This window comes from Solea solea, chromosome 12, assembly GCF_958295425.1.
Source record: "Solea solea chromosome 12, fSolSol10.1, whole genome shotgun sequence".
NCBI classification, from domain to species: Eukaryota; Metazoa; Chordata; class Actinopteri; order Pleuronectiformes; family Soleidae; genus Solea; species Solea solea.
Genome location: NC_081145.1, coordinates 21,443,364 through 21,467,779, shown reverse-complemented (window position 1 = coordinate 21,467,779; position 24,416 = coordinate 21,443,364). Strand labels below are relative to the sequence as shown.

Sequence of the window (24,416 nt, the reverse complement as noted above, 5' to 3'; positions counted from 1 at the left end):
ATCTCAGTGACGAGAATGTGAACAGTTGTACATACATGTATACACACTTGTGTATACATGTATCTTTGAGAGCACAAGGACAGTTTATATGTCAAACTTCCTCATATATAAATATATATATATATATAAAAATTAAGGAAATTAACTCATAAGTGTGTGTGTGTGTGCGTACCTGTAGATGTACATAGTCGTAATCCTCCATCCAGCCTTCCTCTGTGGTCTCATACGGCCTGTCCCCACCTTCCTCTTCCTCTGCCGCTGTAAACTTTGGTGGCGACGGGAGGGGCCGCGACTGGATGTTCACCTTCTCCCCTCCCTGATACGTGCCACTTCCCGACCCTGTCATGTGACCACCGAGCTCCCCCGGGATCGGAGGAAGCGGCAGCTGCTGCTGCTGCCGGTTGTTCCGTTTGAAGAGAAGTGAGGCATTGCCGTGAAGAAAGGAGGCGAGCTGCTTCGTGTCGTCTGGGATGCCTCGCGCCGTCATGATTAGCCGATCTAAGTCATCGCCTCCTGGCGGCGGTGCCGTGAGCGCCGTGTGTGACCAAGAAATGGCATCTAAGCTTTGACTGTGTCGGACCAAACTCTGGAAGACCTCCTCCATCTTCCCCACCTGACGGCCCAGTTTACTCTGCAGAGACCGGTCCGTGGCCTGGCCGGCGTTTGCCACAGCCCCCCGGGAAAATTCTAGGAAGTCTCGGACAGTGGCGCGCACCCGGTCGGCCGCCTGATGAATGGCTGGGAGGTTCCCTTCCAGGTGAGCGGGGCTTCTCCAGCTACCTGTGATGAATGACATCATGAGGGAAACGCTGGACTCGACAGCTTGCTGCAGGCGGGACAGACGCTCCATGGCCTGCTCCAGGTCCAAGATGAGGGGTTTCCCTGAAACGCAGCCAGGAGCAGCAGGAAGTGAGGAGGACGAGGAGGTGTCGCGGACAGGGACCATGTCCAAGGATGAGGCAGAGTGGTTGCTCCGCGTGCTGCCTGTACTCGAGGCAGACAGACGCTTGAAGGACATGGTCAGCTCCTCGCTGGTGGACTGGACATCGCGCACAACCTGGACAACACATATGACAAGGCGTAGAGAAGGTTAGCTAGGTTTCTTATCTAGACGTGTGAATCACATCAATCACATCAACAATGACAAATGAAATGATAATCTGGGAGATGAATGAATAAGTGAATGAACATGACTTTTCCATTATACAGTTCTAACTTGGCGCTACTCCATTTCCATTAGGGATAGAACCTGGTGCCTGGTGCTTTGTCTGGTTCCTGCTCTGGTACTGATACTAAAATTAGGGGTGTCAAATTACCGCGCTTAATTAATCGTTATTGCGATGAATTAAATATTTAGTGTTTTATGTTTTTTAATCGTGTTAATCTAATTTTTTATCTCTTACTTTACTGTTTCTGTATGCGAGTCGCTTTTTTATAAAAATCCGTTTTTATGTGTTGGGCTTCTTGCGCTTGAGTTGTTGGGGTTGGAAATTTAAATGAAAATGCCTCGAGTTGAGGGCTTTTCTAAGTCATTTTTAGGTGTGATTAAAAAAGAGATTAATGAGATCAATTAATTACAGATCATAAATAATTAATCGCTCAATTTTTTTAATCTCTTGACAGCACTAACTAAAACATGACGTTGACAGACTGATTGGTCAGAGAGCATCGTCCCTGGAAGAGTCATAAGTGTGACCGAACAATGCCGAAAAAATCCTGAAAACTTGTGTTAATCTCCAACATTTATCAACGAAACTTCTAAAATTTCAATATTTAACAGAGGAGTTTGGTGTATTTAGCGACATACATTGTGAAAGTTCATGTCTTCTGATTGAACTTAGTTTTTTGGTTTTAGACAATATTTGGTTCTCCTTTCCCTCGTTAACAAGTTTCGAGGCGTGTATCTTCCACCTTCCTCAGAACTGTCACCTGATGTTAGGTGATGACATTCCTTATCAGCTGATGTTAGCGGGAAACCGGACAGCAGGAGGCGTGATCGACCCGTCAAATCTGACAGGGAGATCACACATCCGCTGATAAGGCACATCACCACCTAACATTAGGTGACAGTTCTGAGGAAGGCAGAAGATACACGCCTCGAAACTTGTTAACAAGGGAAAGGAAAACTTACTATTGTCTGAAAAAACAAACAGCCGTATTTCACTTCAGTGTCAGATGGAGTCTGTGCTCCGGTCATGCAGGAAGTACTGAGGTAATGATTCTAATGATTTAGTACATCGAAAACTGCTTTGCTCATCACTAGTTTGTTTGTTTGTGTCACATATAAATACGAGGTCGGTGGTTAATAGCAGCCGTGCTGTGACGATCATGTTGAGGAGGTACTTTAGTGATGGAAAATGATACCAAACCGAGTCGAGTCGAGTCGTGCTAGAACTGTATCATGGAAAAGCGCCATTACACTGTGATGGCTGACATGACACAACACAAGCCTCACCTAGTAAAAGCTATAGTTGTTTATGTCTTAGATATGTTATAAGTATGTGTATGCCTAGACTAGAAACTATAGTTGGGGTCACACAACTGCTCAAAAAATCTCCTACCTGTGGTGGGACATCATAGATATAGTGATCTCCTCTCTCCTCTCGTTCCCGGGGGAAGTCGTAAACATCCTGAGTGGGGGCGTGACCTCCGGTTCTCAGGCTGGCTGGGATGTCATAGATGTCCTGCGTGGCCTGGCCCACCCCGGTCCTGTCCCTGTGATACTGCTTGTCAGTGAGGATGGGGGGCGGAACGTCGTACACGTCCTCAGGAATCGGGGGCTCGTTGTCGTCGTCAGCGAGGTTGTTGTGCAGGTACTGGCCGGCTGGGACGGGGGCGTAAGACTTGAGTTTGGCAAAGTGGGGCGGTACGTCGTACGTCTCCTCTCGGATTGGCTGAGAGTCAGGGACATCTTTACTGACAGACGGCGGGAAATCATACACCTGAGGTAAAAGAGGGACAGAGGTATTCAGCATGAAACAAAAATGTTGCCTTTAGTAAATTAAATTCAGACAGGAGGACAACTCTTCTGTTTGTTTCAGTTGTTCTTAAGACTGGAAAAATATGCTTTTCTCACAGTTTGTATAACAATAGAATCAATTTGTATAGTGATTCTGATTTACTGCGATTCGATAGTGTTGATAATTGTGACTTTCTTTTCCTCCTTAGACCAACATTTCTTGAAACAGTTGCACTGTGCATAACATGAACATAGCAGAATGTTGTTGTTTTTTGACGTAAACTACCACATTTAGCTGCTCCTGCTAATAATAAAATTATTACAGTCAGGGAAAAGAAAGTTCACTGAGCTTGTATTGTAAGTAAATAAAATAAACTGCTGCACTAAATAGCCTTCTTATTAACATGTTTCAAAAGAAGCTTTCAAAAACCTGGATTGTGGGTTTCACTAACACATTTTTGGAGGTCGACATGTAACTGATACAACTGATTAGCTTTTTCTGTTCATTAAACCCGTAGAAATATCATGATTCCAGGGGAGGAAAAAAATCTAAAATCAAATTAAAATACTCCTAGTATTTATATTTAATCATGTCTTTGTCTCCAATCACACAGAAACAGTTTAATACAGTTTCACCTCATACTGCCAGTCATCCATTATGAATTCTTGATTGATTCATAAAATTTTACTGCAAATTTCTATTATTTCTCTTTTTCTTTAATCAACCACTTGCACTTAATGTGTCTCCTGGTGCACGAGCCTGGTAGTGTTTGCTGCTTTATGTGTTGTCTTTTTTGTTTTGCCGTCTTCACCACGCTGCTCCGAACTAATTGCCCTAGTGGGACTAATTAAGTTCTTTAAATTGACTTGAATACACACAACATATATAATTAAAATGTGAATCATAAAGAAGAGAAGAAGAAGATTAGATTAGATTCCCGCCCCAGAACAATGAATATATGTTTCAATTATTTTTAATGACCCAGTCTGAGGCCCACTTGCAATACACGCAATGCCCACCAGAGGGCCACAACCTACACTTTAGGAAGCACTGCTGTGTGCGAGTGATAATATTACATATAGTGCATGTTAGGATATTTCTTTTTGAACATGCTTTGTTTGTGTGTATTAGACCAGCTGAATCTTTTTTACTGAATAAATGAGAAAAATAAAGCTTGAATTAAATGAACACCTCGTTACTGATGCTCTAAAACACTCTGACAAAGGCCCTACAGTTCATTTATACACTGATTTATCAACAGTGACGTTGTTGATGATTTTATCATTGGACACCTTGTACCAGAAAAAATAAGTGTTCAGTGATATTCCTCTTTCCTATCCCCGAAATTCTGACAGGTTGCATGTGTAACAAACACAGGATGTGCACAATAGTGGTAAGCTGCCAATAAAACATTCTTATCAGACCTTATCCTGTGAGCGGCTTTAGCCCCACTGATCAAACCACATTATCGTTACCACGACAGTGAGGATACAGTACGTTGGATTACCACATAGTCTGTGACAAACATACATGCACAACAAAATAATCCCAAATGCAAAAAGAAAGCCTTACTGTCTGCTGTGTGTTCTTCTCTGTGCTTGCTGGGGTGTCGTATATATCCTGACCACCAGAGGGCCCCTTCGCCACCATGGGAGGGGTGTCGTACACCTAACACAAAGCAAAAAGGACAAGACCATTATTAACATGTTGTTATAAACACATCACACCAGAGACAAGGCACACACACACACACAGATACTTACACAAATAAACCCACATGTGCCCTGGAAGTTGACTAAATTAAAAACCTATTCAGGTAGAAAATGGGCTGTGTGAATTAGGGGAATTTGAGAATTAGTCACACTTTATTCTTGTATTTTTCTATACTCGTGCCTATATTGAATGAAAAATCCGAATTGTACCTGACGATGACATAATTAAATGCCTCTTTAAACTTAATCCCCACAAGTCGGATACACGTGTGTCTAAAGCCTGATAAAAAACACAAGAGCGGTTTATTTGCTAAGCACTATTGGTAATTCATGTTCCGTGTTCTATCTGTGCTGGGCATATTTTCTACGCATGACGCAATCATTTAAAAAAAATAAAATAAATCAATATCTATCAGTGCAGTGACATGAAATATAAGAGAGAATACAGCCAAGATATATTCAGTCAGTGGTTGTTATGAGGGGCACCTGTCTGTGAAGGATACAGTGTGTGTGTGTGTGTGTCTCTGCATAAATCCTGCCGTCACTGTTCGGCTTTAAACTACAGCATATGTAATGGATGAGATGAGGGAGATAAATCAGCCGCTGTGGCTGTCGGTGCCAGATGTGGTGATGATTTCAAACATCTCTGTAGCAGCTGCTCTCCTGGGATCTCTACTCTTCACTGTGTGGGAACAGTGACATTAAAAACAGACACAGGCTTGGATGTGGAATAGAGCGGGCACGCATTAATAAGGAAGCTGCTAATAAAGGGAGAAAATACACTGAGCCTGTGTGATAAGAGAGAGAGAACCTAATGTTGTGAGAACACAGTTGACACAGGTGAGGATTATGAACTTCAAAATGTGAGGGTGTTGATATATAAACAATCATATCTGGCCAGGATTTAGATGATAGGAAACGCAGAGGTGGAGTCAGTATTTAACCCTTTAACATCGAGCGTATCGCTGACAGCACGTTTGCACAAGTCCAACTCCAACTTTATTTATAAAGCACTTTAAAAAACAACAACAGCTGAAACAAAGTGCTGTACATCAGACATAAATAAGACAAACAAAATATAAAAAACAGGCCTAACAACAAACAATAAAACAATAAAATACTGTAGAAGGTATAAATAAAACACAAATGAACAAGTCAAACAATAAAACTATGAAACGATAAAAACCAACGTCTCAAACTGGGTCGAAATCCAAAGAGTAAAAATGGGTTTTAGAGAGGAGAGAGTGGGAAGAACACCTGTACATAGTTTCCATTTTTTGGCCTGTTTTTGCACATTGAGAGACAAAGTCTCAAAAAAACCTTATTGTAAATATGTTTTATACTGTTCCAATTTCAAATTTAACACGCACAATCTGTTGTTCGTGTACAACTGCAGTGTTTTTCTAAGTAAACCTTTTTGTTTTTCCTCATTTTAAATTGTTCAAAAACAGTATTTTAACATGCAGTAGATTGTAAATTATATAAAAAAATATTATATAAAAATAATAAAAATAACCTCTGCTAATTCTGGGGAAAATGGGCAAAAGCACTTAGCCAAAGGACATCCTCTGGTCCTTTTATGGTTTGAATAAGTAAAAAAGGCCAGACGGACAATTTGAGGGTTAGGTGTTAAAGGGTTAACTGAATTTAAAGCTTCCTCAGATCCTTTAAAACCCCTCATGTGTATTTTTATCAATGTTTTTGAGTTATAGGTCTGGGGTGGATAGCACAGCGCTCCGGATCTGTATCCTGCAGTTGACTCATTAGTGACGACTGCAATAAACAATATTGTTTATGTGGTAAATGTGACTACAGTGTGGTTGTAAGGATGAGAAACGTGACAATCACACCAGGAGAGTGGCAGAAAATCCCAGTCTGGAGACGACACATCAGACAGTTACTGCTGAAACACTGCTCATGTTCCTGTAAACTGGCCTTTAGCACTCGAGATGGCATTAGAGCTGATTTCAGTAAACAAAAACACACCGTGGTGCTCATTTCACTGCACGGCACGCTGGAATTCACTGTCACACAGTCTTTGTATGTCCCTCCGCTGCACCAGAGTCCATAGCGAAAATGTGGGATTTTACACCACAGCACACAGGAGCTGCCTCCATCAGTTAGTTCATAGGTGTTATCTTATGACTTAAGCATTTGAAATACTGCGTTTGCATCTACATAAGTGAACCAAATGTACCAAATGTGGCAGCAGTCGACCAGCAACTATTATGTGCTAAAAATGCTGATTATCTCTATGGACATTGGCACAGGGAGTGTGCAGAGTGTAGCGAGCCGTATATGCTGACAATGAGTAACAACCACACACACACACACACACAGAGAGAAATCCTGAACTATTCCTTTAGACCCCGGTCTCCATCAGCTCAGTTTCCTGAACACAAAACCCGGCTGAGCGTTTCAGTGCTGCAGCTGTGGTCAGAGGTGAGTTGTTGTTTTTTTTTCTGTTCCACAGTCCAGTCGCTGATGCCGCTCTGACAAGACAATCTGATGAGTGCAGTCATTCTCTCTGCACAGCTCCACTAAGTGAGATACACTGTGTGTTGTGAAACAGTTTCGCTGTGGCTGGGCTCTGATCTTTCGGAGAGTGAGCGTGATTACTTGTTATGGTCAGAACCATCTAGCATGAGCCATCTCCCACACAGCAGACATTTTGATGAAGTGCCTTGTGTTGCGGTGCGTTCATTCTTCACCTTTCAGATTGCCTACTTTTCAAAAAGCCCAGCAGCTACATCTGTTGTTACGGCTACACATTGTCATCCTGTTCTACCTCATTTTCCCATCCTTCGTTTTTCTCATCATTCATTGTCATCTCTCGTTCCTGACTGTGCACCTCCTTCTTTTCCTCTTCCTACTCCTGCAGCTCTAGCTCTAAAAAGGCAATGGCTGCATCAGAGTGACCTTTCTCTTTAGCCATGTCAGCATCAAAGTTCTCCTCTACTATAGATATACGATCTGCTCATTAAAGAGAAAGTTCAGTTCAGAAGATTCTTGGCATGGTCCCGTCCAAGACCTGGCACACAGAACCTCCTGGAGACACTGAAACATGGCTGCCAGTACGGACACAGGGAAAAAAGATTTTATTTTGCCAGTACTTTGATTTGTAAAGGTTTGCCTTTAATTAAAAACAATTCATGTGAGATTTGTGTTCCATTGTCCTTTTCGCAAGACACAAGAAAGAACCTCAACTTTGTTAAAAAAGTAACTTTTACTCTGAGAAAATTTTAAACAAACTACTTTTTTTACTTACTTAAGTAAAAATGTTATCAAAATGTGGTACTTTTACTTGAGTAGAATATTGCAATACTCTTTCCACCTCTGGCAATACCATAACCTGTACAACCATGCTTCAAAAAAACCTGAACTATCACTTTAAGCAGTCAACATTGTGTAAAATTACACAAGAATAAACTGTGTCAGTGCTCAACATCGCTCAGTCTTACACACACACACACACACACACAGGTTCACACAGCTATCCTGTGACACTCATTTGGTACGTCTAAACAAAGCGTTATCCCTAACATTAACCATAACCAGTTTATGGCTAACCGTAACCCGCCACAATTCCAACCGTAACTCCAAACAGTCCGTGAGAAATTAGGTTCTGCCTCATTACGACCAAGTTTTACTCCCCAAATAGAACTACTGGTCCTGGCAAAGTCAGTGTTTATGTCAGAAAAAGTGCTAAAGAGTTTAAAAATACAAGTACACACACACACACACACACAGCAGTCTGACCTGTGTGTTGTACTGTTGGCGGGTAGGTGGCACATCATATATGTCCTGATGAGTTGGAGGTTGATGTCTGGGTGGGACATCATACTCGTCCTGGTCTGTCTTCAGTGTGTCGTACACGTACACCTGTCCAACCCGAGTAGGAACTACCACCTGGATACAGAGACACAGGCAGGTTATACACCAATCAGACACAATGGAGAGTTTAATAATGGATTCTTTTCACTCAGTCGTGGCAGTCGTACTGTAAGTAAACAACAACAAATATCTCTTATCAAATGTAAGGAAGAGTCATTTCATTGTTTTTTTAGAGCCACTTTAAAAGGTAAATCTTACTGCTAATCCTATTCTCGATGGTTCAGAAACACTCTGATCAGCCACATAAAAAGCAGTTTAAATGTGTTGCTGATCTGTAGTCACACTGCAAACATCCGTCAAAAGAAAAGAAGGAAGGTTATCATAATCATATTAACACACTCTCTTCCTCAGACCACGTCGTCCCTCCCTCTGGGTCACAGTCCACCACTGAGTAACAACAGCCTCTTCGATCAGACTGAGGTGAAAAAAAAATGAAAAGGCTTCTTCAGCTCTGAATGAGCATTTATTGATTCTTCACGGTGGATGAGCACAGACTAAAGGTTGTCCAGTCTCATAAAAAACAAACACAGACAGAGGCGCAAGAGGCAATAAAAATAGAAGCAGAGGTCCTGACGTAGTTGTCGTGGGAACCCGGGCTGCTCTATTGTGTGCCTGTTTAAACTGTGTATTATATGGCCGGAGTGTAGAGTCAACTGGGCCGCCTGGGAAACCACAACAGATCAGGTACACAACAAATACACAACACGGGGAGCCATCACAGCTGGACCGCACAGTTGTTCTCACATCGCTTCCTCAACATTTCCACGTCCAGGTTAAATCAATACTTGGTAGGACATCGTTTAACATCATGGCTGAACATCCTGGTGTGGGCGTGAAACTGTGTACTTAAAGCTCTCTGTGTGTGTGTGTGTGTGTGGGTGTTATTGAATATCGATCATTGTTTGATTATATATAATCAATATAAGATATGTAGCTATACACTATAACAATATATCACATCAATATCTTCTCAAATGCCCTTGACACGGGAGACAATAAAGGCTTATGTTCTCTCATGTTTTCATACATTTTACCAACTGCAGACCTAAAAACTATTGTAACCAGAAGATTCCTGTATCTTGTATTCAAGCATAGAAATACTGTAGGTATTATATTATATACTATATACTTATTATAATATACTATATATTATATATATATAGGAATTATAATATGTGTCAAGTTTAGTTAATCTTATGTCTCCCAATCAGTTGTGTATGCAAAGACGCGTGAACTTCTTTGCAGACGATTTGAGATCATTTGACAAAGTGGTGATGTGTGAGCCAATCAGTGCTGTGTATCAGAAACGGACACCGTTGCTGTATGTAAGGATGTACACAGCCCTTATTTGGCACTGCAGATTGTATTATAGACTGTGTTGATAATTACTGAGGATTTAATGAACGACTTGGGTACATATAGTGTATATACATATACAACAGCTGATTTTGTGCACTCCATGTGTCCGAGAAACCCCTGGGGTCAGGGATGGGCCAGTCCATCACAGGGCCACATTCAGAAAAAACAACCATCGACTCTCACTCTCACACCTACTGTTAATTTAGAGTGTCCCATTTGTCTAATCCCCAAATCTGCATGTTTTTGGACTGTGGGAGGAAACCGGAGAACCCAGAGAAAACTCCTACTGGGTCGCAAACCCGGGTCCTCTTGCTGCAGAGGCAACAGTCTTAACCTAAAAAATCATTAGACAGCTGAATTTTTAGTTGCTTGGTAACTGCCTGATTCCTCCCAAATTTAAGTCCATCGGAACAAAAAAACATAATGTGAGCATTTGCAGATATCACTGTTAACCCTCACACTTGTAAATTGTTATAAATAGTATAAATAGGTGTCCTCAGTCAGTCAGTCAGTATTTGTTTAATCACACTCATCTCCACTCGTGATTAATGGAAGCTCTCTGATAATATTTGCTCAGCACCCAGCTGTCAGGAGTCTGCTGTGTGTGGGACGGAGACAAATGATAAATCCATCCATCTGACAACCTGTCTGTACTAATCTGTGTCTGCCCCACTCCTCACTCTCCCTCTGCCTCTGGCCCTCCCACCTCAAAATACACACACAAACACAGACACAGGGAGGGGGGGGATGCTTTTTTTTTTTTCCCCTCTCTCGGAGAACAATAATAATAAGAACAACGTTATTATTTTAGCAGCAGTCGCATCAAAGCTGATGTGTATTTTTACATTTCTAGCATGGTTGCTCTCCATTTCCCCGTCTGTCTCACAGATACACATTCATCCAAAGAACCCCTTTGCTCACTGTCAGAAAGCTTTCAGCAGTATTGACGAGACCTGGCTAAGTGCCAGATGGGCCCCGTCACCCCCACAACACACACACACACGCACACACACACACATGCACACCATCCTCAGTCCTGTGGGCAATTGATAACTTATGTTATTGATCACCTGTCTGTGTGTACCCTGGAGAGTAGACACACAAACACTTGCACACTAATGCTAAGTAGGTGTGTGTGTGTGTGTGTGTGTGTGTGTGTAAGGTCTAGTAATAGTAATAGCCGGTTGAGCCTTTTTAATTCCTTTAGGAGATCGGGTTTATGGATCAGTGCTCATCACAGTGAAGACCTCCTACACTCTGTGTGTTGTGTCACACCATTTTCTCTGTAATCATACCCTGTGGTCAGAGTGTGACAGCTTAGTTATGGCTATACATAGATTAACGTTGAACAGCTACATACAGTATGTGAAAATCCGTCTGATGTCAGATTCGGCACTTGAGACTGAGTTAAAGGCGCAGCAGGCAGGAGGATTTTTTCTTTGTGGTTATTGATGATGATTTTCCATAAAAAACCTCTCAGCATCAAGTACATCAAACTATGTTGTTGTCACAACACTGTAAACGTTAATATTTGAAGATACGACGATACGCAACATGACAACAAGGAACAAAACATAATTGAGAATGTTTGTAAGGAATCTTTCACCTCCATATCAGAAAGTAACCTGCATCCATACTAAGACGTGATAACGTGCAATAAATCATAAGCTGCGTGAACAGAGCTGAAACAATATTGCAATAATGTAATTGATTAATAAATTAATCGTCAACTGTTTTGATAATCGATTAATCCATTTGAAGCTATTTTCGTGATTAAAACAAGATTTCTGATTGTTTCAGCCTCTTAAATGTGACTATTTTCTTCATTCCAAAGAAATCATTTTAACTGAATCATTTTGGTTTGTGGACAAACCAAGACATTTGAGAACGTCGTCATTTCCGGGGTTCGATCAACATTTCTTTTACATTTTCTGACATTTTATGGACCAAACGATTACTCAATTAATCGAGAAAATAATCGAGAGATTAATCCATGATGAAAATAATCGTTAGTTGCAGCTCTGTATACGTGAATGCAGGTAACTGTGTCATCTATGTTTTTGTCATACTGAAACACAGCCAGTGAAAACAGGGCCAGCAGCATTTATAGCATCCTCCATTCTTGGCAGGGTCGTGTGGATGACAGGTGTATCCGGAGCAGATGAAAATGAAGCCAAAGTTGTTTTTCAACGTGTACTAACAAGGCTTTGAAGCTTTGGCGTTACCTGTATTCAACAACGACGTTACACCGGCTGTAAAACAACGGCCTGTCTTGATGCCGGCGAACACACACAACTGTGTGTCAATCTCTTAACAGCCTTGTTTCTTGTGTATCCTCACACAACTGTGGCCTGAGGACGGCTGTATACTTTCAGATTTACTGACCTACATATCCACCAAAGGAAACTCACTGTGTCGTGTTCTCAGAATAAATCAGTGGCCTCATAAAAGCTGCAGCTACACTGACCTGCAGACAATAAAATGCCTTTTTTTTTTTTTCTTTCTCCAGTGAAGGAGAATTCCTCTACATGCAATCATGCACACATATGAGAGAGAGCTGGGATGTTCATTCTTTTGTTCCTCGCCTATGATTACATCAAGTAGAAGTCATTGCTCAACAGATGACCTTCGCTCCGAGCAATGTCCCTCCCTCCTGAACAGCAGCCACCTCCACCCTCTCCCTCTCTTCCGCCTCCTTTCCCCTCGTTTTATTTGCTGCTCTATGCAGATGAGGAAAGGACAGATGCTGAGGAGCCAGGACGCTGGCTTTTGGTCTGGAAACAAAAAGCAGGATGAAGTCTCCTCTCTTGTATCTGCTGCTAAATACAGTTACATTCTTACAGGGAGCCCAGTCTTTGAACTTCAAAATGGCCACTGTAGCCACACACGCTATATAAAAATACACTTTCTATAAATGCAGCTGCAGCAGAGAAAATAAATCTTTGCAGCACAGATGTGCAGTTCAAAGAGAGCGGGGGGTAAAAAATAGAGAGAGGCCTAATTACAGAAGGAGAGTGGAGTGGTTTGTCTGAACTGAAAGGACAGCAGCAGCTTCTGGTCTATACTGTGCCCTGACATTGCTCACAGTTGTTTACATGAGGATAAAAGGCAAAAAATTAAAGACTTGGTGGCTTTTAAAAAGGTACCAAATACAAGGGAACGGTCTGCATGTTCAAATGTTGACAGCACATGCAGTGCTGTTTACATTACGGCATTAAGAACAATAAGGAATTGGCATCATAATCCTTGGCTGGATTATGATGCTAGATGCTTCCTATCAAAATCTGAGCGATGGACAAGAATCCTTTCTTTTCCAAAGCAAAACTACACACTGACCAAATATCAGGCTGCAAGGTGAGCAACACAAATACAGTCAGTGAGTTTACTTAATGGTGTCATTCAACCACTTGACAGCACTATGGGTCTGGCAAAGTTACTGCACTCTTTTTAAATGAACTGCAGACTCATGAGCACAAAGCACCAAGACAAAGAAGGAGAAGAAGAAGGAATGGGAGAGAGTTGGAAGCCCAGCCTGTGAATGTGAATACCACACACACACACACACAGACAGAGGCACCAAGAGGCAGTGCAGGGGTCTTAACAGATTAGTGCGGGGGGGGGGGGGGGGGGCACCAACACACTCTACCCCCTACAGAACTGGATTCCACCATGACTGGTGTGTGTGTGTGTGTGTGTATCTGTGTGTGTGCCTACATACTCAGACTGGCTGTCTGGTAAATCTGGACAGATGGGATTATGGTGATGTAGAATGAAAGTAGTGATGTTCATCAGATGATGCATTTTGTTGAACTGAGAGACAGGCTTGTGCAGTCGAGGTGTGGCACTGCGGGTTATCGTGTAGGGCTGTATAACGACTTTGAAAAAATATCTAATTGATAATACGATGATAATTAGATAATAATTATCTAATCTAACATAGTGTGTAATTTATAATTTTCTTTTTTATTGTATTTTTGGCACCAAATTCACCACAGCAAATTCCCTGTATTGATTCCAACATACAGTACATGGCAATAAACCTGTTTCTGATTCTTCTGATTCCTCTAATTGGGATTATTTTGAATTTGAGGAATTTGAGATTGTGATATGATTCGCAATATCAGAGGGGAATGGTAATTCTTACATCATTACCCTCATTTTCATTGGAAAAACATTTAAAATGATTACTGTGTGATATGTGTGCAGATCTGTGAGAGACAGAGATGTTCTCTTCAGTCTGCAGTATAAGATGTGTATAGATCAAGACAGTAATTAATCTAAAATCATATTTCGACACGCATTTTGGCTTTAACAAATCTTGCGGCTCCTGTGATTTGAAAATTACAGTAGGCTGAGGTTGACTTATACCTCATTTAGGCTAAAGTCAGGGGCTATGAATAAAAGCTGCTGCTGACTCATTTCCCACCACTGGAAGAGGAGGTTGTCTTTGCTTTTTTTAAATATACACTTAAGTCCCCGTTTTAAACTCGGCAGCAAATGAATGTCGATAGCTGCTTGAATGTGCCCACCACACTGTCACAATGAAAGAGGTCATGTTGGCATTACTGCCACTGCTAAAATCCTGCCTCTATATTCCCTGAATGCCTAAAGGTGTTTGTAGTTATTGTGGCTGATGGAAAATTGGCTTCAGTTGTAAAAATAATACTATATATATACAAAGAACAGCAAGGGTAAGAAGTAAGAACGGGGACAAACAACGAGGTATATTGATAGTTAATGTTTGCAAAGCTGTGTAGTGATCGCTGGTCGGAAACTGACCATGGGCGACTGTGGGTTTTCCAAACGGTCTGGATTAGTGTGGATTACAGACGTAGCAAAGGAGACCAAAACATATTAGTGTCGATGTAGCCTGTATGTGAGCACGGTCATGTCCACAGATGAGTAGCAAGGCAGACGCCGTGACTTCATTAGTCTCCAGTTAATCTCTCAGCATGTGGCACACACACACACACACACACACACACACACACACACACAGATTGCCTTCAGCTGTTTCAGTGTGTGTGCGTCTAAAGAGTGAGAGCCGTTGTGGCACGTGGCTGCTGATCCTCGCCTCCCAACACTTCAATGCCTTTGATGACAGCTGTGTCAGCTGCTTGACCTCCTGTCAAACACACACACACACACACTTATGGAAATTGGTCATTTTCTGATACTTGGTACAACAAACACATTTAGAGGAGCTGTTGCTCAGAACTGTGTTGTCCTCTAACCAGAAGTTTGTTTGGCTTGGTTCGATCGCTCGCTCCTTCACTGTTCTTGAGCAAGACACTGAATACAGAATTGCTTCTGACAAAATTGTGGCAGCAGAATGTGAATGATGTGCGATTTTCATAAAAAAAAAAAATTAAAAAAAAAACTGCATTCAGATGAGAGTTTCATCACTATGTTGGACGTAATCTAGGTCCATACGACATGAAAAGGCTCATCTAATGAGACTCATACCAGCTCAGGTTTGCACTACTGCAAGAAATGATGTTCTCTGCTTTATCTCACTGTTACACAACCTTTTCCAACAGGAAACACTCCCCAACTAATGCAGCGCAATTAATCGCAAAATAATTGAAATCACATTACCAACTACAATATCCCAAAGCAAATATTTAATGATTATAAAGTTGAAAGATGTGATTAATGGAGATGCAAAAACATTATTAAATTAGTCAAAACAAAACTGCAATATGACTAAATTGTGCATCTCTACAGCCCATTGGTACGTTCAACTGTATAATTTAGTGACTATGGTATTTCAAATAATTAGTTTGATTTGGCTAAGTGACATAGATTTACTGATGGAGACAGCAGTCGAACAACAACTCCCCTGTCATGTGAGCCGGTCTGATTTTCAGCCATGCTTGTTTTGTAGTGTAGTGTTGTAGTGTAAATGTTATGTCGACACGCAGCAACATCGTATACATCATAATATGGCACATAAAATATATCGCACCGTCCTTTTGCCAAGGTTAACAACGTGTGAAGGATATTCCGCTAATTCTTGAGCCCGAATGTCTGGGCACAGATTCAGTCACCTGTTTGGAAAAATCACAATCCCAACTCCCTGTGCCAAAAAATGTAAAATAAATCAGTTAGGAATTCCCCTCAAATTACCCTTGTTACCACTTCTGTTGTGTGTGTGTGTGTGTGTGTGTGGCGGCTGTAGACAGTCATGTGTGCCTGATGTTTACAGGAAAGTCTGTAAATTGCTTTGTGCTGCCGTGTGTCTGAACAGTCCCACAGAGGAGCATTTGGTGTGTAAAGTCAAGCTGGAGCCTCGGTCAGCAGCTGAGAGCCTGCAGCTGCACCTCCCTCTCTGCCTCTCGGCTCACTTCCTCCATCTTACACCCTCCACGTTCCAAACAAACACTTCAGTTTTCATCACTCTTCAATTACGACCCATCCGTGTGTGTATGTGGGAGAGAGAGGGAGGAGAGAGAGAGAGAGAGAGAGAGAGTGTCCGTGTGGAGTCTTCTCTCAGCAGGAATATCTTATCTCTTAATGAGTAACTGGAAGGAGTGAAGTGTGTGTGCTTGTCTTTTTATTTGTGTCTGTGTTTGCACAGAGTGTGCGAGGCAGGGGGGAGGTAGGTGAGCTCATTACAATGAAGGGCATTGGCAGGGCAAACACATGACGCATGTGACACACAAACACACACAGTTTGGTCTCCATCAACGACACAGGACATTACTTTGACGCGCATTCATTTTACTGGAGACTGAACGAGGCCTAACCCTAACCCTAACCATGCAACAGGTCTTCACCTTAAAATGTAATCATTTACGAAATGGGGACTTTGTCCTCATGAGGAAGACTGTGTACACAGATTGAGGTCCCAACAACATGAGTAGTACTTGGCCCAGGTCAACATGTAACTGTGGCTAAAATGTTTGCTCAGTCCATTCACAGGATCGTATTCCTCATTACGTGGCCTTGATCTTGATAGGAAACAACATCAGATGAAGGAAATATTTAAATGGCAGGAATTGAGAAATTTGAAATCAGCTGAGTACAAAAAGTGACACTTTCACTAGTCATTGCTTTACTAAAATAAATCCCTGCTCTGACCACTATTGTTTCACATCAGTAGTAAAAACATTTTTTTAAACTAAGCAAGCGACTGCAGTGATGGAAAATCTGCTTCCTGGTCACACCAGCATGCACTTAACCATGTGACACTGTGTAGTTGGGATGCAGATTACACCTGACACGAGTTTAAACGCTCGTCGAGACTCACATCATTTTCATTTTGAAATGAAAACATCGTACGATGGCTATAGCCTCAAGCAAGCCAGTGGCATTGGATTAGGGGGTTTTCTTTGAGGGGGTTCTACTGAAATTGTTCTTGTTGTTCTTGACTAATATAATCAGCCATTATTGGGCACATTTGACTGCTTTTCACACCGTGTTGCTACTTCATTGGATCACTGGATCACTGTTAGATGAAGTAGATGATTATTATCATTTCTAACTACAATCCACACCAAGGTTCCTCCACCACCAGAGGCTGTAATATTTACTCTCTTTCCTACAGTATGAAAATGTTGGTGTAAGAACATGGAAACAGAAAACCAGCATCTCTTCCCACCTTTATTTACAACTGATCTAAATAAACACAATGTGGCCTTTTCAGTTTGACGGATGATAAAGTGTCTGACCTCGTTCTGAAACTGAGCTGAGACCATATCGGCAATTATCGGGACCAAAGCAATTCACATGACATGACATGACAAAACGATCGTGACTGTCACTCAAAGTGATCTTTAGCATCCTTTATTTAGTCTTCCTTCTCTCTGTTATGGGGGAAAATAAATAATGAACACTCTAAAAACACTGATACCTAATGGCTGCGAATGTTCTCACAGTGAAAAGAGGTGGAAATTCCAGAAGGGCTCAACTACTTACACGATATAATCCTAACTGTATAATTATCATGAAATGATTCTTTTTTTTCTATCCCATTATCACCACTCCTGGTTTATCAGGACACCCATAATACACCAATTAGAGTCCATGATTGGGTTTTTGTGGCCGCAGAAAGATTGGAGCGACACCAAACTCGTGGTACATGTGGTTAAAGTAGGGCACTGAGGACACAGTACAGCATCACTACTGAATTTATCATAAAGCATCTCGGTAAATGTTGCACAACAACTCAGAGGAGGTTACGTGTTAGGATGCGGCAGGGGAGCAGCTGTACCCAACATTACACACACACACACACACACACACACACACACTGGTGTTTACACATTACGCCTCGCTTCCTCATGAACGCACACACACACGCACTATGTCATCTGTGAAATGCTTACTCACCCAACCACAAGATCAAACCTAAATTATTAATAATCTTATTATTTCCTCTGGTCCCTCCTCTAATCCCCCAAATGTATTGAAGCATGGACACGGTGATCGGCAGCTCCATGTTGAGTGAGTTCTGAGTCAGGCTGAAGCCTGGCCTTTCATATATGGTTAGTCCTGGTTCCTATTCGTGAGTTCACCTGTGCCAAATGTATGTAAAAGGTCTTGTGATATACATTTACAGGCGTACTGGTGTGAAAGCAGATAACATCTGTTTTCAACCAGAAAATCTTTCTTCAAACACCGAACTTCTCACTGTCAAACCACTTCCTGCACTTTGTACCCACGGTTTCCTCGTCACGTTTGAATGAAATGATCAGAAACACTGGCGTTCAAAACGAACGTATGCATGATAAAGAGTCATTACTTGAACAGCTTGATAAAGCCGGCGATGATACGCCGCCATGCCGCGGCAGCTGTCGGCAGACTGAGCACCTTTCCACTTTGCCGTGTAATGTAGAGCGTCGCACACTTCATTAATCACAGCGAACACTCTGAAGCTGTCCCATTATGGTGTGAAAGCCTGACTGGAAACTCCGTGGAGGCTCAGAATCAGAGGGGTGTGCACGGTGAGGATGACTGACCACACCCACGCTCACTGACTGACTGATATCACACAGCACAAAGAATAACCTTGCAGTATGTTCACACGTGAACATTAGCCGTGACAATAGAAGGAAGTGTGTGCTCGACTTTCAGTATTATGTGGAATCTACGACACATTCCCTTTCTCTTTCTGCCCGTCCTACCTTTTTCCCTTTGTCTAATTATCAGGGATGATTTTACAGGGTCCCTGTTACTGAGCCTGGTCCTCCTATTATAACTTTCTTGTGATGATATGGCACTCATGCAACTTTGGAACCATTACAGTTTGACATTCTAGTTGGATCCCTTAGAATTACAGTATGAAGGTCTACTACTTGAACTATATTTATTTGTAGGAATGTCAATACTTGTGTTTGCCTACATGACACAGCTTCAGTATACACTTTATTTAAGATGGTCAGTGTATGAAATAAAATGAACAATATTGTTGACTTAAGTGTAGAAAGAGTCTCTTTGTACTGTGTAAAAACAAGGCATTATATTAAACTATGACCATACCAAACACAGATAATATAAAATAATGAATCAGCCCTACAAACTGGTCACTTGTGAAAAGTCCTGCAGCTCACGTAAATGAGGTGACTGGAGTGACTGCCAATCTCTGTCTAGTACACTTGACCCCCACCCTGATGCTTCCCAGTAAAACTGGCCTAGAACCACCACTTGTTTCCTCTCCCCTTACCCTTCTCTCAGTTTCCATAACCTAAATACCACATTTATTTCATGGGGATATAAACACTATACCTCTGCTGGAATCCCTCATCTTCTCCCATCCCTAATACATTATACATTCCTCCTTTGCTCTGTGCTTTCTTACCTTCCCCAGTGGCTTGTTGCTACTCTCCCAGTTCCTCTTATCCAGGGAGGGGGGCACCTGGTACACGTCTTGCTCAGTCCCCGTACCACCACTAAGGCCTGCTCCCTGGCCTGGCACCGGGCCTAAAGAGGGGGGCACCTGGTAGATGTCCTTTGCAGACATCTGGTACTGTCTCGGGGGTAAAGCTGACGCTTTGCTGGGGGGAGTGGGACCAACTGGACCAGAGGGAATCTGGTACACACTGTGCGGGCTTGGTTTTGTGTTGTGGGAGGGGGGCATCATGTAGACAGAGTCAGGGTTGGGCTGTGCAGGGCATGGGGTAGAGTAGGCTGAGTGCATGGATGTGTACTGAGCTGCCGGGAGGGGCTTGTTGGCAAACCCAGAAGAGGACGTAGCGATGGCAGCAGACGACGGTGCAGGTGTTGGTATGGTGTAAGCGCTCTGAGGAGGGAGGGGTCGGTGTGCCAGCAAGGGCGGGAGAGAGGGAGGACAGGAAGCTACTGGATCTAGTGTGGAAGGCGAGGCCTGTTGCTGCTGCTTGCTGTCATACATGCCGACCAGGATCTTGAGGCGGTTGCCCGGGACGATGCCTTGGCGACCATGGAGGGAGCATAGCCACCAGCCGTCCAGTCCCTGCGTGTCACGCTCCAACACCGTCATGATGTCACCCTTGCGGAAGGACAGCTCGTCCGGGGACTCGGCCACATTGTCATACAACGCCTTGGCCAACACGTTCTGTGGAAGGAGCAAAGATTAAAATGTAAATATGCAGCAGGCAACAGGAAGTGCAGGACGGTAAAGCTGCTTATTGTTTGGTTCCCAGATTCACAGCAAACACAAGACGTCTTTTAGAACAGAAGAATACTTTCATCATAATGGCACTTAGACTTAATTACACCACAAGCTTGGTTGAATACTTGGTTATGACTCGTCGGTTACAACACTCTCGGGTGTTATTTCTGTGTCACAGACCTGGATACACCTGTATAAATCTGTGTAACCACACGATGAGGACGATTCAATTACCCTGTGAATGAACACACTATTGACCAGGTCAGACCAACAAAGCTACACACAAAAAAGAAAACTACACTGATTGTGTTGTGTTTGCAATGCAGAGCAGTAAAGAGAACGTCATACTGCTGTTCTTTATTTGACTTTATTAACAGTTCTGTGTTATGTTAATGTAGATACTTTATTTAACATAATTGCACCAGTAACACGTTAAAACATGATTGAAATGATACTGAACTTTAACTTTACTACATGTGTGCACACAGGGAGGGTGACAGCCATGTTAGCAGTCATTTTCCTACATGCTGCAGTGCTACGTGTTATGTGATTCGCCATGTAGACAAGGAGAGGGCAAAGTACAAATCCACTGAACTGCTGTTCCTGTTTGTTTTAGGTCGAATCTGGAAAAAAAACGACAACATACTGTAGTTCTGAGTTAAATGTTATGATCTTAACAGCTTCTGCGTCTTTCCCACATTTAGTGAACACTGAGAACTTTCTTTAAATTAGTTTTGTATTTTGTAAATATTTTCATTTCCGTCACAGAATCAGTAAACACCGAGGCGACAGGAGAAGAAGTGCACTGAATCTTTAAGTTACATTATCGTTATCGCAGTTTCCATTCAGTGCCTGCTGTTTATCAAGTCAAGGACCCAAGAACTCAGTCTTAAGAAAATTTCAAATAAAAAACAACAACAAATGAATGTAAGCTGTATTCAATCATCCAAATGTGACATCATTTTTAACCTCCCATACACACACATACACACACACACAGCTCATCTGCATGGCAACCCAGCGCGCAAACAGAAACACCTCCCCTCAGTCCCTCTGGAACTCTCTGAAAACTAAACCAATATTTGTCGTCAATGTCCGACCTCAGCCTGGTCTCCTCCCTCTGTGTCTGAGTTCCACCCCAGTTATCACACACTGGTACAGCCTGTACTGGCCTCATGCCAGCCTCTCAGCCTCTCAGCCTCTCAGCCTCTCTCTCTCACTCACACAAAGCACTGCCCATCTACATAAGGCCATGTAGTTAGCGTTCAGATTTACTGCCGATCTTTTCCTTTCACTGCACTTAAGGGCCGTTCACGGTTCGAAAGTGGGCTGGGAACCAGACGGTGAAAGACACCCCACCCTCATATATCCACTTCACTGAATTTATTCACCCAAAAAATACATTCCGGTCACTCCTACACAATTATATAATATTCAGCCACTTTATGATCCAAAAATTACTTTCAATTTTTTTTTCTTTTACACACCCACTGCTCCTCAGCCCCGACTTTGGCTGGTACTCTAACTTGTAATAGGGAGTCCCAGTCGCAGCCCCTTCAGGCCTTTTCTCGCTTTATGTATCTTCGGAGAGCGGGTTTAATCTCCCACAAGCGTCTAACTAGCGATCAGAGGCTCAAAACTACCAGAATGAGGCTCAGCGAGATGTGGTAATGAACTGTAGAACATTTCAGCGAAGAGGTTATTAAAAAATATTCCAATATTCAGGGAGGAAACATCATTTAAGTTTGCTGGGAGTGTTACAGTGACAGCGACGATGTCCTCAGAGACTGATAAGACTTTGTCGTCTGTACATGAAAGCAAATGAACTTACACACACACACACACACAATATAATGATTTACCACTTGCTCGTACAGCAGTCACTATTGTGCGGTAGTAGTTAGATTGTGTTGCGTTGAAGTCTCCCGCTGCAACCCCATGTCTGGGTGAGCTTACATTTCTGAACCATTACTTATTTACATGTCTATAAACATACAGTACATATCAAAGTAACAGTGTTTTAACTGCGTGTGGCACTTTGGGCTGAAAGAAGGAAATGAGCATCATGAAAACCATTTTCTGGTTATGAATGTGGTTTGGTACAAAAAGCACCAGGCTAGGAAACATTGGGTTAAAACAGGATTGTCAAACATAAGGCACAGGGGCCAGAACTGGCCCAACAGAGGGTCCGATCCGGCCCGCAGGATGAATTTTTGAATTTCGAAAATACTATACTTTTCAGTTCCAGATACCTGTGACTAAATGTTTTGTGCCTTCATAGATCTAATGGTAAATTTAGGCATAATATTGTTATTTTTCATCTTATTTCCGGTTGTTCATCATATATTGTGTAAGAAAATGCCTCATTAAATGTAAAACCAAGGGAAACATTTGGAGATCTTGTTGTTTATAGGTTATTATGCTATTATTTTACTGGTCCGGCCCACTTGAGATCAAATTGCAAATTGTGTTTGGCCCCGTAACTAAAATGAGTTTGACACCCCTGGGTTAAAACCATGTTGTGTGTATTAAAAAAAATTGACAGTCAGCTTCTTTCTGAAGTCTAGCCACTAGGGGGCGACTCCACTGGTTTCAAAAAGAACTCCCTTTGAATATTGTCTCAGGGCAAAATGAGCCTTCTTCTCACTTGATTTATGACATCAGTAAACATGTTCCTGAGGAACTAATGGTCTCAATCATTAGTCAATTTTGTGCGTTATGTTAATATTTAGAGGAAAATAAACGATAAAGAACAGCACGTTCAAGTGTGATTGACGAATAGTATCTTGCAAACCCAACTGCAGGTGATGCCTACGAATTTCCGTTTGCGAAACCTGAACATGGCGCCAACTATGACAACTATGACCATGCAGTTGTCAAACACACAAAGACCATTAAAATAATTTTTAAAAAAACACTGATGTTGCACTGAAACATCATCCGGCTCTTGAACCGTGGTCTGCTGCTCTGGGAACGTCTCGCTCTAACTCAGAACCGTTTTTTTCTGTCCTTACTTACAGTGATGTTTTCACAGTGAGCTGCATCTATGTGTTTGTAAGTACCTCATACAAACCCCACTTTCTCTTTAAAACACCATCTATAGCTTATCCCTAAACGTAGCTGTGGATTTTAAATGTTGTCTTGTTTGCTCTTCCCCACCATAAAGCCTTATTTATATCTCTCCACTCTTACTTCTTTCACATCCCCTCTCGGTCCGTCTCAGTCACTTTCTGTCATCTACAGAACACTTTCCATCAGAGTGACGTAGATCTCCTCACCACATTATTATACGGCCCGCGGCTACTTCCAAAATCGCTGAAGCACTACCTCTTGTCTTTTTCTGAGCAGTTGGTGCCGTTTCTGATCCACGAGCGCGAGCCAGGTTCGTCAGTTGCCGTGCAACTGTCAGAACAGACACACACTGTAATCATTTATTTATTTACACTGCTACGTAACAGCTACAGCAGCTGGACTGCTCATGGACATCAGCGATACACGCTCGCTCATTCACGTGTGAGGAGTCGCGATGATGTGACTGATCTCTTTCTCCGAGTGTCCTCGCAGGAGCAGACGCGTCTCTGCTGCAGCTTTTCATTTTGAGCGTGAAGACCCTGCTGCCTAGCAGCACCACTTCTCGTGTGAGTGCTGAGAGGATGATGAATGCACCTCTCTGTCTCTTCTCTGGGGTCACCCTATCTCACTCACATACCAGCCAAACCCCCCCCCACACACACACACACACACATAAACATGCTCAAAACAAAATTCCCCCGCTTTGGTCCATTGCAGTGTCCAGAGAAACAGGAAGTGCAATGCAGATGATTCACACAACCTCCTGATTGAACAATGAGTCACTGACTTGACCTGCATGGTCTAGAAGCTCCCCTGACTGTGTTC

At 42.4% G+C, this 24,416-nt stretch overlaps 1 protein-coding gene across 3 annotated transcripts in view; it reads right to left on the bottom strand.

The window, feature by feature from the left end:
* The window catches only part of bcar1 (BCAR1 scaffold protein, Cas family member), a 71,680-nt gene that overhangs the window by 3,314 nt on the left and 43,950 nt on the right, over positions 1-24,416 (bottom strand). For all 3 annotated transcript variants that reach the window (XM_058645739.1, XM_058645741.1, XM_058645740.1), the window contains 5 exons: positions 19,728-20,462; positions 8,432-8,581; positions 4,533-4,628; positions 2,562-2,942; positions 173-1,057 (listed from right to left, as the gene is read on the bottom strand). In XM_058645739.1, coding sequence (XP_058501722.1) covers positions 173-1,057; positions 2,562-2,942; positions 4,533-4,628; positions 8,432-8,581; positions 19,728-20,462 — 2,247 coding nt within the window. The remainder of the gene's footprint in view (positions 1-172; positions 1,058-2,561; positions 2,943-4,532; positions 4,629-8,431; positions 8,582-19,727; positions 20,463-24,416) is intronic.